A 16044-nucleotide genomic window follows, 5' to 3' on the forward strand; every position below is an offset into this window, starting at 1 on the left:
TCGTTCGATAAAATTTAAGAACGAAGACTCTTCTGGTTCAAGAGGGAGCATCGTCCTTTTCTTCAAGCACGAGAGGATCTACGGTATTGCCAAAAATGAGCGGTTCTTCAGGAACGAAAGAACCCAACGTCCTTGCAAAAATCAGCGACCCTACCACCCGAGTCGAAAGCGAAGCGTCTTCCGGTCCAAGAGGAAGCACCGTCCCTTCTTCGAGAACCCGAGGATCCAAGTGCTCGCGTTAATCATCGATCCTTCCACCTGCGCGCCGAGTCATCATCCGCTGAAACTAATACGCAGTTGCGCCACGTGCGATTTCAACAAACTCGCGGTGGAAGGCATTGCGCGTGCTTTCAAGGATCGTTCGTTTGGATCGAGTAAAAAATGCAATTGGGTCGAGCGCGATAATTATCCTGCCACGTCACGCCAGGCGCAGCCACGTGGGCCGGGGCGCGTTGCCTCCGCGAAAATCCTCGGGAGGAAAGGAGGAGTCGTCCCGGATAAAAAATATTTTCCGAACGGCCGGATATTTTCTCGCGAGGTTTCTTCATCGGCCTTTATAATACTACATATATATACATACAATGTACACATGCATATAACCCACAAGGCCTGTGTACACACCGCGCAGTGAACTTTAATCGTATAACGTTAGCTCTCCGCTTTCGGCAGCCTCGTACACGAGCGTGATCTTGTTAATATCTCCCGACGCTGCATTTTTTTCTCTTTCTTCTCTCCCAAGAGACCCAAACGACCGCTGACATTTACATTGAAATCGTGACTTAGGAACAAACGCGCAGTTCCGGTTGGCTGGCTTCTTGCCTTTCTATAGCTGCTCTCTGCTGATACGCATTCACAGACACAGCCATGGAGCAGAGTGTAAAGTGGAACTCCCGGCGTAATAGCCAGTTACGTTCTCGTTAGACCAATCTATCCCTACCAGGGATGACTTAACTCTTGCGCAACCCCCCCCCCCCCCTCTCCCACTGCTACTCCCCCACCCAACAAGATTCGATAACCCCATCTCGATCATCGCTCCTCTTTCGCGATAACATTTTTTCCATATTGCTTATTATAACGCATATGTGTCAAATGTTTATTACACTATTTATACATAGTTGTGTACGTGATTGTACACGCTTCGACGACGACGCAAAATATTGCAACGATCCAGTAATTATTGGTTTTCTTATTTATTTTTTTTTCTGACTTTTTGTCAGTAGCTTTTGTACTCTCTCCTGTCTCTCACGATCTTCCCTTAACTGCGGTAGGATCAAGGTTTAAGGGCGAAAATTCGTTACGAGTTGCGATGGAATGGGAAATGCTCGAGTCGAGTGCAGACAGTGAAATTGCAAATTAGAAAGCTAACGCTGCAGCAATGTCTGCGTATGACTGCTTTGTTTCCACTTGCAGTCAGCTGAAACGTTCTCTTACTCTATTAACTTTTTCCCTTGTATGTTTTTCGCCTAATGTTATGCCAAGCCGCTGGTGCTGCTCGCATAATATTTCAATTCCTACCCATCCCCCCCCCCCCCCCTCCTACACCTCTTGCACACATTTCTCTTTTATATCCAATCTCCCATAACTAATGTTTCCTCTCCTATACATCGATCTATAACCGATCGTACCGACCGTGCTATTTTCATAGTAAATGTTTCTTAGCGCCCTCTTCGTGCCGATTTTTCTACTACGAACGAGAGAAACCGAGAATTCGTCGATAAAACTGCTTTGTTTCGAGGGGGTAACGATAAAACACGAGATAATTGCATTTTCTTTATACACCGATTTTTTTTTTTTAATTGCGAAGGTAAGATTCGTTTTACTCGATTTTTCTGTTCGCAATAATAATCAATGTCACTATTATACATTTTTTATCATAAGAATAATTTTTATTTAACCAATCTTGCTCGATATATTTAATTCTAAATTTCATCGAAATGTGAAAGACTGTCGAGTCAGCTCCTGTATGCCATCTTTAAAAAATATCTACATGAAAATTCTTTCAGATGCACAATGTAAAGAGGAATTTGTTTAATTTTCGAATTTTAAACAAACATTAAAAATTAACAGTATCCTGCTTTATTATAGAGAATTGAAATTTCTGTCAGTAGGCGTCGTGGAACGAGAGCAATGCGTGGGTAATGAAACTGTTTAAAGAGTCCGAACGAGGATGCGTCACCCTGAAAGAAAAAATCTGTTATTCATTGCGTGAGAAAGTGACAATCGCTAGTAAAAAGCAATTTCTGAGTGTGTTGGTACAGGCTCTATTCATTATTCTTCGGAACAGAGATGAAGAAGAAGAGAAAAATGCTAGTGCAGCTTTCAATTGAACGAGACTCTTCCATTGTTAATTTTACGGGCGATCTCTAACGGTCTTCACGATTTTACGCCAATGTCTTAAACTTAACGCCATTCGAGAGGATTTATGTACGATAAATCCAGCCACATAACGAAGCTAGTTTATTATACGCATGATAAATCTCACTTTTCGCAATTCCTTCAAGAATTCGTTACAGATTCTTGCTGCTCGTTGCACAAGAAGCTAATTAACGATTGTAACGAGTCGTGGACTGATAAATCTTCGGGGAATGCTAATCGCGCGAATCTGTCCACTATTGATCACCGATCGTTGAAAACGATCCACGGATTTATGCACGGTAGAATGATCCATGCATTAGCTTTAACAAGGAAATCACTTATGAGGGGCTTCGCTCGTGACATTAAGAAACACTCGTTTTGCAATTAGACGTTGAATCTCGCGGTAGAAATAATCACTGCTCTATATGTGTACACAATGCAAAGTTTTTAAAAATCTCTTTAACATTGAAAAAATTATTGTAAAATTTCATTCAATTGCACATTTTCTTATCAAAATAATCCAACGTTTATCCCAGTTATTATTCGACCAGAGCAATCTCCAGGCATTCCCTAATAGAGCTTTTGGAACAATATTGGATGATCGACCATTAGAAATTATTGGACGAAGATAACCACCACGTGATTGTGATCACCCCTGAGATAATTGTAGTTGGTGCAGAACTGGTGAAAGTCATAGAGATGTCGAGTCACGTGTTTAGCAGCCCCGAGTATATCTCGCGTTGGCCTACAGCAAAACTGCTCAGTATCCTCTTCACCAACCTCAGCCTCAACCATCAACTATACCAACCAAGACCCTGAATATCGGCGAATTTTCTACAGTGAGTAACGATTTTAAACCAATTTAAAAAGCCACTCGACAAACCACCCAGTTTTGTTTACCAAAGAAAAACAATCCATGAATTTATTTTTAAATTTAAACCAACGCAAAAATAAATAAGACCAGGTTCGTCGAATCATGGGTGAATCGCAGTTCGAGCATAGGACAGTATAAAAAAACAAGGAAAAGTGCAGCGATGTTCCTCGTGTGATTTACGAGCAACTGTGATAGTTGCGGTTCACGTGCAGCTGTGATTGGAGGGGTTGGGTCGAGGCTTGAAATTATCCAGGACGATCCACGAATTCGTTTCAACCGTCACGTACAGCCAGCGTTGATCTCGTGTAAGAGGGCCGGGGAGAAGAAAAAAGCAGAAAAATCGAGAGTCACGGGGGGTTCGCTAAACGTAACAGTGGAAAAAGTCTTTCTAGATGAAACAAACTCTCTCGCGAGTGTTTAATTAATTCTACTCTCGACTGAGTATGATAAAATCGAATCCAGTGGGAGAAAGATTGCGACAATTAATAATTATTATCACGAAGAAAATATTTCCTTAAAGTAGAAAAGGCTGTGGTAAAAAATACGTTGGAGCGCGAGAATCGCGAAACGGATCGAGTGGGTCGATTTGTCTCGTGTTTCGCTCGTCAAACGATCCACGAATTCGTTTCAACCGCGTCGCGTACGGCCAGAGCGTGGATCGTGCAAGAGGGATGAAGAAAACGCAAAAACGAGCCGGTGGAGGCTCGCTAAACGCTGCAGTGAAAAAAGGCATTCTGGGTCAGACGAGCTCTCGCGAGCGTTCGATTAATTCGCCTCTCGGCATCGTGTCGTAAAATCGAAGACAATCGGAGATTGCGATAATTAATAATTGTTGGCACGAGGGAACGTTGTTGTTGGCTCGGTGTACCTAGAATGGACTCGATGGCTGTCAGGTGAAAGACGCGTCGGGGCGCGAGATTCGCCAAGTAGTCCAAGTGGGTCGATTTGTCTCGTGCTCCACTCGTGAGAACGGACGATAGCAGCTGGCTGCTCCTGGCTAGTCCTCTCATCTATCCACGTCCAGCACGAGCTGCAACCTGCCATTTTACTCGTCCTGCTTGCGTAACCAATAATCATCTCGTTCGCTAAACATTGTATACTATATATATATATAAACATTCGCGAAAAAACAGTTCAAGAATTTTTTCAAATCTTAAATAAAATTTTTAAAAGGGCTCCAATTTTGGTAAACTGATAATCGTTCCATTTATAAAATATCTAAGAAGCGATGAATTTTTTAACGTTCCACGCAACAAAATTTGAATAAAAATACAACGTCAATGATAAATATATACCTTCTCCGGGAAGCCGCAATCGCGATGCTCCGACGTTCTCCGTCTTTCGATCTCGTCGATCCATAACTCCACCCCCTTAAGAGCCTTTCACTCTCATCCCAGACAGACAACGAAAACGGGCGAGATTTTTACTCGATTATTTCAGCTTTCCTCCTCACTGGCGATTTCTAACGAAAGGATAGGAGCGTCGATTTTCTTCGTACCGTCCGAATGACTCTGCAGGTAGAAATTGATAGATCCTATAACCAACCCATCGTGTATAATACGTAATCACTACTCTTTAATTACGCGAAATGAATCCTCTCTTTCAGGCTCGATTCAAGGGGAAATTTCTCACATCTTTCTATATACACTGTGTCCATATTATAAAAAACTTATACACACTTGTAATTTTGTTTATTCTCAATTAATATTTTTCACAGCGAGGCAATTCAATTTTACACAGATATGCAGCTATCCTGTGAAGTAATTAACATTTTTTTATATTTTTAAAATACGTAATAGTATAGCTTTTATAATTATTGCATAAAAATAAACACAGTTGGTTCCAGTTATATTAATAAATGAACGTTAATAATTCTTCCAAAGTGTTTTTAAGATAATTAAATATCTAGAATTCAAATATCAAAATTCCAATTTTAAAATGAAGATTTGACAAGGATCGGAGGTTCTTAAAAAGAACATCCTGTATGTGTAGTGAAGAGTGAAAGAAGCCAAGCAACGATTTCTTCAATATCTTCTTTCAAAAGTTGCAAAAGCACACCCTTTTTCTATATTTCTGCTGCTGCTGCTGCTGCTGTGCTGAAGTTCTGCCTGACCAAGCGTCCTACACCAGCGTTATGTAAATCTTCTCATCGAGATGTCGTCCCGTCGATTCTGTGTATACGCGCGGAGCGCTTCATACTTTCACCTAGAATTGCACTAGCTCGCCGCGTGACTCCAATTTCGATATCGACGTTGCATAATTTTTCGCGCTCACCGGAATCGCCTGCTGGCGCTGGGATCCCAACGATGACGTCCATAAATCCCCACGTGTCAAGGACAAACCTGGAATACCACAAAACGATTCCACTTACTCTATTTATTGTTCCCTCTGATTTATTTATTCCCACGCGCAATTTTACGTGTTAAATACCCCATATATGGCACAGTGAGAAAAAAATAATTCGATTCAAATAAATAAATTTTTATCATTTAAATAAATTATTTTAATTAAACTTCATTAGCATTCACCCAACCAAAAATTTATTTCAACAAAGTGATCATTGTTCTAAGTGTTTTATCATTTCCCTCGGCTACCCATACGAGCAAAATTCATTTTCCATATTTATCGTAAATCACAAAATAAAATTCACATGCAAAAATAAACGACGAAAAACTCGTGAAAATTTTTCTCTCCAGGGTTTTAAAGTTATCACGCGTGGTGATGATCCAGAATTGTGTAATTGAAATATGAACTTCGAGCGAGCGTTTTGCAGCTGGTTCTTCTCACAGTTGACGAGAGAAACGTGTGTTTTGTTCGGGTAAACGCTCTCCCTCTCTTACATAGGCGAGGTACTTCCGTGAGTAAGTTGCCTTTGTATCCCGGTGCATCTACCACGAGAGAATCCCAAACGTTTCGCAATTGATCACGCGTTCTTCAGTATTATATGACAAATGCACCTCACCACCCCAACTTCCAAATAATACATATGTAAAATTAATTATACCTTGGTGATAACATTTAGACTCGTAATTTAATCCAATAATATTGACGTATACGTCGCTTCAAACACTCGACTACTGATGGAATAATTAGACGTTGCTTATAGTCTGTTTTGTCTGATACGGTAGATCCAGATTGCTTTATCCCCTAGTTTGATAATATTAATAATCCTGTCCTGGGTTTTGGTATACATATATATATATATATATATCGTTGACGAGAAGCAATCAACTCAAGGGGATGAGAAACCGTCACTGTAACCCCGCGGGTCTTGCCAGGATTAATGTAGACGCGTAAATGTTACATATATAGTAACGTTACTGCGTGACGCGTTCAAGCCTTCGAGCAGAGTACACCGAGCACGCAGACGGCGGAGCATCTAACGCAGCAGTGAAGCAATGCCAACCCGCGTCAAAACTTCCGCTAACACCAAACAACCTTTCACTCTCAGATTCTTCGCACGCGTTATCCTTCCAACGAATTAATTATAGCCCAAACTTCCATCAGTCAAAGTATGCAACGTTAATGTGTAGGCTATATATATGTGTGTGTACATGTTTCTAATTTATTTTTTCTTCTTCCTCATAGACCGGACCGAAAATGCATCGAAACAACGAAGTCTTCTAGAGCGGAGAGGAAAACAACAATGGAAATTGGAATCTGGTGTAGATCGATCCTAATCGTTCTAATCCTGAGGGACTCCCAGGCGGAAAAGGTTCGATCGAGCGCATCCCTCCGATTTTTCGTCCGACCACGCACGATCTTCGACTAACAGATTTTTTCATTACTTCGTCCATTTTGTTTCGTAAAATTGCTAATAACGCGATTCGGAAAAATGTTGAAGTTTGGTGGAATTTGAGGAGCTCGACTTAATTAATTGTGCCAATGTGTGAATTTTAGTCTCGCGTTAAGATATTCGTTCGAAACGGTTCGTCCGATGACCGTTGATGATTGTATCTCTCGCGAACGCGAGATATCGCAATGTTAAAGTGCTATTTATATATACGAATGCCGCAGGAAAAACTCGAAGCTAATATTTCTACGAATATAACACTTTCACCCGGCTGCTTGTGTTTATTCCCCCAGTGATGTCTTCCTTTCGCAAGTCCGGGACCCCTGCACTACTGTTGAATTCAATCAAAGAGCGCAATGTGAACGAATCGTGCGTCGATCGGTTGATTTTCGAGCGAACTTAGCGAGAGCCAAGATAAACCGAGGATTATTGTTGCAGCAAAAAAGGCAAATCTTCAGGGAACAAGTGCTGCCTGCTTTGGGAGGCAAGATCCCGGAGGATGCATTCAGGACGGATCGACTGGCCTTGAACAGACTCAACAAAGAAGGGATCTCGGTACCGGATGGAGTACTGCTTGATCAGCGTCATGTTCAGAAACATCCACAGCATGTGCAGCGCATGCCCGACGTGATAAAGGTCAGACATGATCGGACCAACTTCTCCCCACTTTTTACCAATACAAAATAACCTCCAATTTATCCACCTTGATTACCTCCTTCGATCAACCGATCAATCATTAATTAATCGATCGATTAACCTGGTACACTGGTTAGTGCCAATTGGTCAATTCTATTGTCTTCTTAATTGTTATTTTAAATTGTACAAGTGTTATATGTGCATTTATATCCCAGGTTTATCTGACGTCCGATGGAAGGTACACACCTCCGGAAGGCAGATACCATTACAAACAGCCGAAAGCAGTCGATACTACTTACGTCATTACAAAACCATTCGTAGTGGAAAATCGATACATTAGCACCAACCATCAACCAGATTACAAAGCACCGAATCGCTATGGGGCTTTCCAAGAAACTATTAATTATGGGAACGCTTATTCCATGCTCCATGGGCACTCGGATTTTAAGCAATTCGCCCCCATCATTCCACCGGAGAAGCCTGGTGTCTACAGGCCGATCAACGTTCCCCTTGTCTTACCCAATACGCACCTGATCCAGCCACAATTCGATCCCAGCTGGAAAATTGCTTACGAGTGGCCTGAAACCTTCTATCAACCGTACGAAGATTATTTTATTAACAGTATCGCTCTCTTTAATCCACATCAAGTAATCCATCAGTCACTTTATTCTTTCTTCTTCTTTACATCGATTAACGTCTTTTATTGATTATTCTGATTTAATGGCTGCAGATAATCACTGATTACGAAGGTTTCTTGCACAAGTTTCACGATAGACATCACAGACACGTCCAGTCGAGATCGTCCAATAATAATCAACGCATAAGCGGGCCCAATTATCATGATAGAAAGGTCAACCAAACTCCACTTGGTTCTGATTATCCCAACTTGACGAGAATCCCCGAGACAAATTTTTCCTGCAACGGCAGGAAGGGATTATTTGCAGATGCGAAAACCAAGTGTCAAGTAAGTCCTATCGTGTTTTGTAAAAATTACTCAATATTCTAACGCAATCATTATCACTTTCTGTTTTTCCTAAGGTTTTTCATGATTGTACTGGATGGTCAAAAACCTCCTCTCTCTGCCCACCAGGAACTGCTTTCAGCCAGATAGAAAAACGCTGCGAGTGGTGGAACAAGGTGCAATGCAACAAACATTATTAACCCGCCAATAGGTATGTTTTTTTTTTTTTTTACGTAGATAGGCGCGTGGGGTGCCACGGACATTCCGTTTATTTTTCGTTACCTGACGTAAAATATTTACAAATTCAGATTTATTTTTCAATAAATATCATCTATGCGATGTTCCCTCTGCTACAAAACAACAATTGTATTTCTTTAAGTTATTTCTATTAATTAAACGCTAATACTTGTAAGTGATTGCACAAATTTTTCGCCAAGTTACCGTTAGATTTCTATTTTTTGGGTGCTCTGGACACCCGCCCATTGACGGATTAAGCATAAAATTTTATAATCGCTGTTCGCTACAAGTAACCTCTTTTATATGTTTTTGTAAGAAAATTTTATGAAAAAACTTAACCAATTAATTGTTTCAGTGTACATCTTTTTTATTTTTATAAATACACAGTCATCACAAACTCACATAAATAAAAAGACTTAATATAAAAGCTTAATCAAATGATCACATTGCATACTCAGAAATATTAAGTATTGGATGCAATATAATCCAACCTATTAATTAGGTTGTCCATCTTAACTAGCAAATATTTCAGCGACAAGAGGCAAGTAGGATATTTCAGTCCTGAAACAATTCTGATATGTAAATATATATATATATATATATACATATATATAAACTGATAATTTCATTTTCTTTCTTATTCTCTTTTCATGGAATGTGAGGCTCCAAAGCCAGGCAAATGTTATAAAATTTATCTGTACAAACTTTTTACTTAGCATAATTAAGTAAGTCTACATCTCATAGACAATTCACTGATCTCTTGTATATGCATACAATGTATATACAAGCTGTAAAGCGTTTGTAGAATAAACTTCTCATTGTCATGTATACATATTTCATTTTGTATTACAACAATAATTACGTGGCCCACGTATGCAAAAGTAGACTCAAAAGCAGTCTCCACTAAAATACCATACAAAATAGTATATCAATATAGTTGCAAATCAGATTGATCAGCTCCATTTAAACGTAGTTCTATCACTAATAAAATGTACTGTTTTAAATAAAAGTACGAGAAAATTATACATATTGGAAGTATGAGTTATAATGATTGACTTAAATAGTAACTGAAAAAATGATATATGAGATGGAAAAGCTATGTATCATTGAGACCTATATACGAGATTGTCTATACTACATAATCCCAACAATGTATAAAAAAAATAAAAAACATCTAATTAATCATTAAAGCTAATTCTTTACTAGTAGGATATACTAATTAAAGTTATATAGAGAGGAAATACGTTCAAACGAAGATACTTATCATTGAAATAATCCGTTGTGCGAGTATTTTCATAAAATGGTGAGCAATAATTACAAGTGAGAAGATGCAAAATAAATAAGTAAACAACAAATATACGATTGAGTATTTTTGCGTATTTCATACGACTCGCTTGTATCTATAATATAAGTTTTAGGAGATATGAGAAATGATAAAAGAGAATGCCTATTGTGGAAAAATTTAAGGCAATTTCTCAGCTTAGAAGCTTGACGCTTATGTCGATTCTGTCTCTCAACTATACAGAAGTCTCAGAATTTAATCTCAATAAAAATTTATTGGATTTTGGATGAGCTAATTGTTCGGTCAAGCTGAAATGGGGAATCCTGTAAACAGTACAGAGAAGTGCCACCTCTCCCTGTCTAAGCTGAAATTCCGAAGCATTGGCGAGTGGCCTTGAAGGTAATTCTCCCTCGCAAACAAGAGCCCAGTGATGGGATCGCTTCTGTCGTTCTTTCTCGTTGGAAAGAACAGGGCTGGTGGTAAAGAAGGGTTCAAGGAAGGCACGTGGTGTTGCATCCTGTGCAAGGCACCTGGCCAGTCTATTCAGGATGGATTCTACGGAGTGTCGTGGCTGCTGCCGTGTCACCCTCAGGTACTTCTGCAGGGCCCTTGCCATCGATGGGAAAACCGCTTGTGCAGCCTCCATAGGGTCCATCGGATTTGGAGCTGTTTCTACCTCAGAATGCAATCGTTTTATATGTGCAAAAGCCTCTTCTGCTGCTGTGATCAGTCTTGCCCGCCGTTTGCGCACTCTTCGCTCGTAATCGTGCTCCTCGTAAAATCTCTCGTTGTGACTTGAGTCTCGTCGACGTGCTTGGGCAGCAAGAACTGCTCTGTCTCCACTTCCTGCTCGAGACTGCACTCCGGTCACTGCACCATCCACATCGTAAAACTTGAAGCTCGATTGCTTCCTTCCGGATTTTGATACCGGCAATCGCTCTAGATATGGGTTGTATATTGGAAATTCTGTATAGTATTTTTCCAAAATCCAGACAGCTGCTCTCTGTATTGATAATTGTCCTATTGCATACGATCTGGATTCTCCATCTGGCGATCTTACCACCTATAAAAAAATAAACTTTGTCCACTTTTTTCTTCATTGCAATCAGTAGAAGTTTTAAAGAGAACAAAATTAATACCTTAATGTAATATACAGGCTGTAATTGACGTACTTCTATCAGTAGTACAGCAATATAGTGGATATATAGTAAAGTGTCGGTAAGGGTACCAGCATAATTTACCAAACTTTTGTACTCTGTTATTTCGCCATTAGCAACAGTCTTAGCACTCTCCGTAAACTAAAATAAAAAAAGAAAATAACATTTGTTACTTCATCTATTACACATTTAATCATGCTTAACAAATGTGACTGTATGTACCTGTACAACATAGAATAGCCAGTAAGTACAAATACATAGCATAGTAAGCAGTAGCACTCCTGCTCTGAACAAAAATATACGAGGCATAGTGGCATTTCTTGGACGTAAAAATATTGCCCAACTTCCAATACCTAATAATACTAATTTAAAGGCAAGTCCAAGCAATTGACCTTTACATTCTGCATTACACGACAGCATTTGTAGTCTCTGCTGCATAGTAAGTACAGCAGTAGCATCAGGAAAAAATCCTAATTTTGGCAGTATGACCATAGCTATAGGACTAAGAAAGGCGCTTATCCCAAGAATCATTGCAATTACAGGGCCTGTGTATCTATTGCATGTAAACCCAAAGGATCCATCATGATCATTTGGCCAATGGCTTACATCTTCGGTAGATTCAGATCTGTCAGATGTGTTCCCTGTGACTGCAGTAGTGTTCTCTCCCCAGTTTTCATCTTGGGGTAAAATCTGTACCTCGATCACTTCTTGACCCAAATTATCAACGCTATCTCCTCTAACATTGACCGTAGTTTGGAATGGGGCCATCTCACTAGCATCTATATTTGTCCTCTCTTTCCTCTGATTTCGACTGCTTCTAGCAAAAATATTTAATCAAAACTTGTCCATGCTACAAATAATATTATTAACAGTTAAAGATATACCTAGTATTTCTGTGAGAATGCTGCCGATGATGTTGTTTTGAGCTGTGACTTCGGTGGTGTTTCTGTGAAGATTTACTATGGTGGCTAAGGCTATGCTCACTAGCCCCAGACTTTACGCTCTCTGTCTCCATTCCCCGGCATAGGTTACCGCCCAGGAACTACCCCATACGAACATTCCCTCCCTTGGGAGTCAATAAGACGTGCGTGTATTTATAACAAACAATGATTAAAATTTTTACAACTCGAACACGAACTTCCTATGGAGCAACGCCGGAATATCCTCACACACTTTGCCAGCTTGGATCATACCGACCATACTGGTTCCAGAAATAAATATATTAAAAAAAATACGCTATTCCATTTTTAGTAACATTTATTTATTTTTCTGTTAACCCTTGTTTATACGTCAGAAAACGGACGCCGACACGCCTAGCATATATTATTCCTACCCCCTCTTCACTGCTTTTCAACCCTTTCCACATTCCTAAGTAATTGCTAGGAATAAAAGCTAAATCTCTAGGCAGCGTTGCCAGGAGCCCAGACCGCCCAGACGGCCCAGACTGGCCCAGACTTGCCAGCTAGTGACTATTATAGGGTTTTTCTCTAGGGAGTCTCAGTGAGCGCCGCTCACTGAACGGTTATATTTTTAAACACTCCCATTAGATGTGCGCCTATCATGCTCATTCTGAACTACCCCGACGAGTGAGAACGCCGACGCCAATATCGCGCCAATCGCGGTAGTTTAATTGGTTTAATTTAGTCCGATGTCCGGCGAAGCTATCAGCAGTGTTAACCTTGCGATTAAAACGATACATTTTAGTCAACCAGAATGCAAGCGTTTTTAAAAAGTGGAAAATTAGGGCAAAGTGAAAGTAGAAAGTGCTCTGTATCAAAACATAAGGAAGAGAGAATTCCTCCCACACAACCATGGGTTGAAAAATAGTGAGTAGTTAACTTTATTATGAATAAATGCCACAATTGTATTTCAATTAAAATTCATTTTAATACATTAATTTTTAGTCGACCAAAAACAGTTGAAGATATTGTTGAGCAGTCTGAGGTTGTTAAAGTACTGAAGCAGAGTTTAGATGGTGGTGATTTTCCTAATTTGCTATTTTATGGGCCTCCTGGTACTGGTAAAACTAGTACAATATTAGCAGCAGCAAGGCAAATGTTTGGCAATATGTTTAAAGAAAGAATTTTGGAGCTTAACGCATCTGATGAGAGAGGTATACAAGTAGTAAGAGAGAAAATTAAAACATTTGCTCAATTGTCAGCAGGAAATGTTAAACATGATGGAGAGAAGTGCCCACCATTTAAGATAGTCATTTTGGATGAGGCAGATTGTATGACTAGTATAGCTCAATCTGCACTAAGACGTACAATGGAGAGAGAATCTCATAGCACAAGATTTTGTTTAATTTGTAATTATGTTTCAAGAATTATAGAGCCTTTGACTTCTCGCTGTACCAAATTTAGATTCAAGCCACTTAGAGAGGATAAGATAATAGAAAGATTGGAGTTAATTTGTAAGGAAGAGAATCTTAGAATTGATACAACAGTTCTTATGAAAATAGTTGATGCTTCTGGTGGAGACTTAAGAAGAGCTATCACGTGTATGCAATCAGTTACTAGATTAAAAGGAGAGAAAGCAGAAATAACATCTGACGATGTTATTGAAATCATTGGTTCAGTACCTGAAGTTTGGTTAACCGCTTTAATTAATTCGTGTAAATTTAAAACTTTCATTGAAGTTGAAGAAGTTATAGATAATTTTATGTTAGAAGCATATGCAGCTTTACAAATCATTGAACAAATGAGTGAGAAAGTCATAAATGATAATTCATTTAGTGATCAGCAAAAAGCATTAATAGCAGAGAAACTTGGAGAGTGTAGTTACAGATTGATAGAAGGTGGTAGCGAGTATATGCAGCTCATAAACATCTGCTGCTCTATTATTAAAGCATTTAATTTGTAACAGGATATTTAAAAAAAATGTTGTAATTTAATATTATCTTATAAAAAATAAAATAATTTTTATTTTTTAAATGCATTTATTAAGTATATTGAAGCAAATGTGGTGCAATCTATTACACAAAATGTTATTTAAAAAAAGAAAAACATTAGAAAGGGTATTTGGTATAAACAATCACTTTAAGATTTTGTAATGACATTGGAAAGTTTTTTAAATCCAGGAAAATTATTCAATCAAAAGACAATAGGATCTCAACGTCAAGTAACTTCAAAAAAAAGTCTAGACCAAGTTGGCCTAGTTCAGCTGACTTCAGCTTGCTGACAATGGGCTCGTTCAAAAACAACCGGTCAGTGAGCGCTCATTGTGTACTACTTGCACCTGATTGGCGAAACTCAACTTACAACGTCCATGCAAGTGTACATACATCTAACCAATGCCAGATATGGCTTTTTCTAATGTTTCGATGCATTTAGGAACTGCTTTAAAAAGACACCAGCGCTCTTACTATGTAGTGCTAATACGCGCGCCTATCTATAACTCATCCTCGCTTATCTCGTATATACACAATGGGAAATTAAATCATATGTAGCTCAGGCATCAGACAGTGTAGTAATGAATTAAATAATATAATTCAACCCTGGAAAGAAAACTATAGTATAATTAACGGGAATCCGTATACCGACATTACAGGGCGAAAACTATTTCGCATGCAACGTCGTCATTTGTTGACGGATTGTAAAGTTATTACAGGTTTTTGGAAATGCCAGAAGCTTATCTACTAAGTTACGTTAGGAAAATTAACAAAAAATGAAAAAAAATTTTTGTTTAAATAATTATGTTAACATTATTGAGAAACAACAATTAAATCGCAAAATCCCCCAACGTACTTTACTAGATAATGTTCATACGTTTCCAAAAAGTCCACAAAAATGCAAATCTGTCAAGAAATGACGATGGTGCATGCAAAATAAATAATGGAAGAATTTCGTATTCGGGAAGTCGCCAACACGAAATTCTTCCATTATTTATTTTGCATGCACCATCGTCATTTCTTGACAGATTTGCATTTTTGTGGACTTTTTGGAAACGTATGAACATTATCTAGTAAAGTACGTTGGGGGATTTTGCGATTTAATTGTTGTTTCTCAATAATGTTAACATAATTATTTAAACAAAAATTTTTTTTCATTTTTTGTTAATTTTCCTAACGTAACTTAGTAGATAAGCTTCTGGCATTTCCAAAAACCTGTAATAACTTTACAATCCGTCAACAAATGACGACGCTGCATGCGAAATAGTTTTCGCCCTGTAATGTCGGTATACGGATTCCCGTTAAGGTGTGGTGTGCTCTTGGCACTTCTACAAGATTCCCAAAGATCAGAAAATTAATTCGAATCATTTACTAATCGGAAGGGATCTTGTAGAAGTGAGCCCCCCCACCACGACAAGGTGGCACACCGTCGGGGAGGGAGGCGGCGCCGCCTCACCTGAAACAAAAAGAAAACAAAAATATACTTGAAAAAACGAGTATTCAACCCGAAATGTGGAAGGATTTTCAAAGAAAATATTTCCACATTTCAGATTCTAATTAGGAATTTCAAAGACAGACAAAGATACAAAATTAATAAAGCATGCTACAAAAAGTGAATGTATAGAGAAACTAACTAAATTGTTACTTCTTTCTAGCTGTTAATTGAAAAGCTTCCTCCTCTCGAGCGTGAATGTTAATTCACACAAAGGTCAACCAGATCATGACTGATACTCTCCTCAGTGACTAATTACCCTTACATTCTTTGTCCCTTGGTGTGGATCCGAGTTGTCACACGAAGAACTACTACGTCGAGGAAACGATTTACACATCAATAAAGATGGACCCCTATTAGGTGAACT

General features: G+C 38.9%; 3 protein-coding genes across 6 annotated transcripts; 2 read left to right on the top strand and 1 right to left on the bottom strand.

The window, feature by feature from the left end:
* Window positions 1–3056: 3056 nt before the first annotated feature.
* Window positions 3057–8836, top strand: LOC136783179 (uncharacterized). Of its 2 annotated transcripts, none has more exons than XM_066743103.1 (6): window positions 3057–3194; window positions 6818–6944; window positions 7461–7658; window positions 7874–8305; window positions 8389–8622; window positions 8697–8836. In XM_066743103.1, the coding sequence occupies exons 2-6, from the start codon at window positions 6876–6878 to the stop codon at window positions 8817–8819; spliced, it is 1056 nt and encodes a 351-aa protein (XP_066599200.1). In that variant the 5' UTR covers window positions 3057–3194; window positions 6818–6875; the 3' UTR covers window positions 8820–8836. The 2 variants fall into 2 exon arrangements, with proteins under 2 accessions (XP_066599200.1, XP_066599201.1); XM_066743104.1 differs by lacking the exon at window positions 3057–3194 and adding an exon at window positions 6631–6741.
* Window positions 8837–8867: 31 nt separating this feature from the next.
* Window positions 8868–12618, bottom strand: Vang (Strabismus domain-containing protein Vang). Of its 3 annotated transcripts, none has more exons than XM_066743102.1 (4): window positions 12180–12618; window positions 11518–12106; window positions 11278–11436; window positions 8868–11201 (listed from the first exon to the last, which is right to left on the bottom strand). In XM_066743102.1, exons 1-4 carry the CDS (start codon window positions 12308–12310, stop codon window positions 10374–10376), a joined length of 1707 nt encoding a protein of 568 aa, XP_066599199.1. In that variant the 5' UTR covers window positions 12311–12618; the 3' UTR covers window positions 8868–10373. The 3 variants fall into 3 exon arrangements, with proteins under 3 accessions (XP_066599199.1, XP_066599197.1, XP_066599198.1); XM_066743100.1 differs by having other exon boundaries at window positions 8870–11201; window positions 11518–12112; XM_066743101.1 differs by having other exon boundaries at window positions 8871–11201; window positions 11518–12109.
* Window positions 12619–12910: 292 nt separating this feature from the next.
* Window positions 12911–14842, top strand: LOC136783100 (replication factor C subunit 4). The gene is made up of 2 exons (XM_066742960.1): window positions 12911–13121; window positions 13200–14842. Exons 1-2 carry the CDS (start codon window positions 13009–13011, stop codon window positions 14155–14157), a joined length of 1071 nt encoding a protein of 356 aa, XP_066599057.1. The 5' UTR covers window positions 12911–13008; the 3' UTR covers window positions 14158–14842.
* The last annotated feature ends 1202 nt before the right edge of the window (window positions 14843–16044 follow it).

This window comes from Prorops nasuta, unplaced genomic scaffold (genome assembly GCF_024137725.1).
Source record: "Prorops nasuta isolate Cenicafe-Biocafe unplaced genomic scaffold, Cenicafe_Pnas_1.2 PNAS00032, whole genome shotgun sequence".
Lineage (NCBI taxonomy): Eukaryota > Metazoa > Arthropoda > Insecta > Hymenoptera > Bethylidae > Prorops > Prorops nasuta.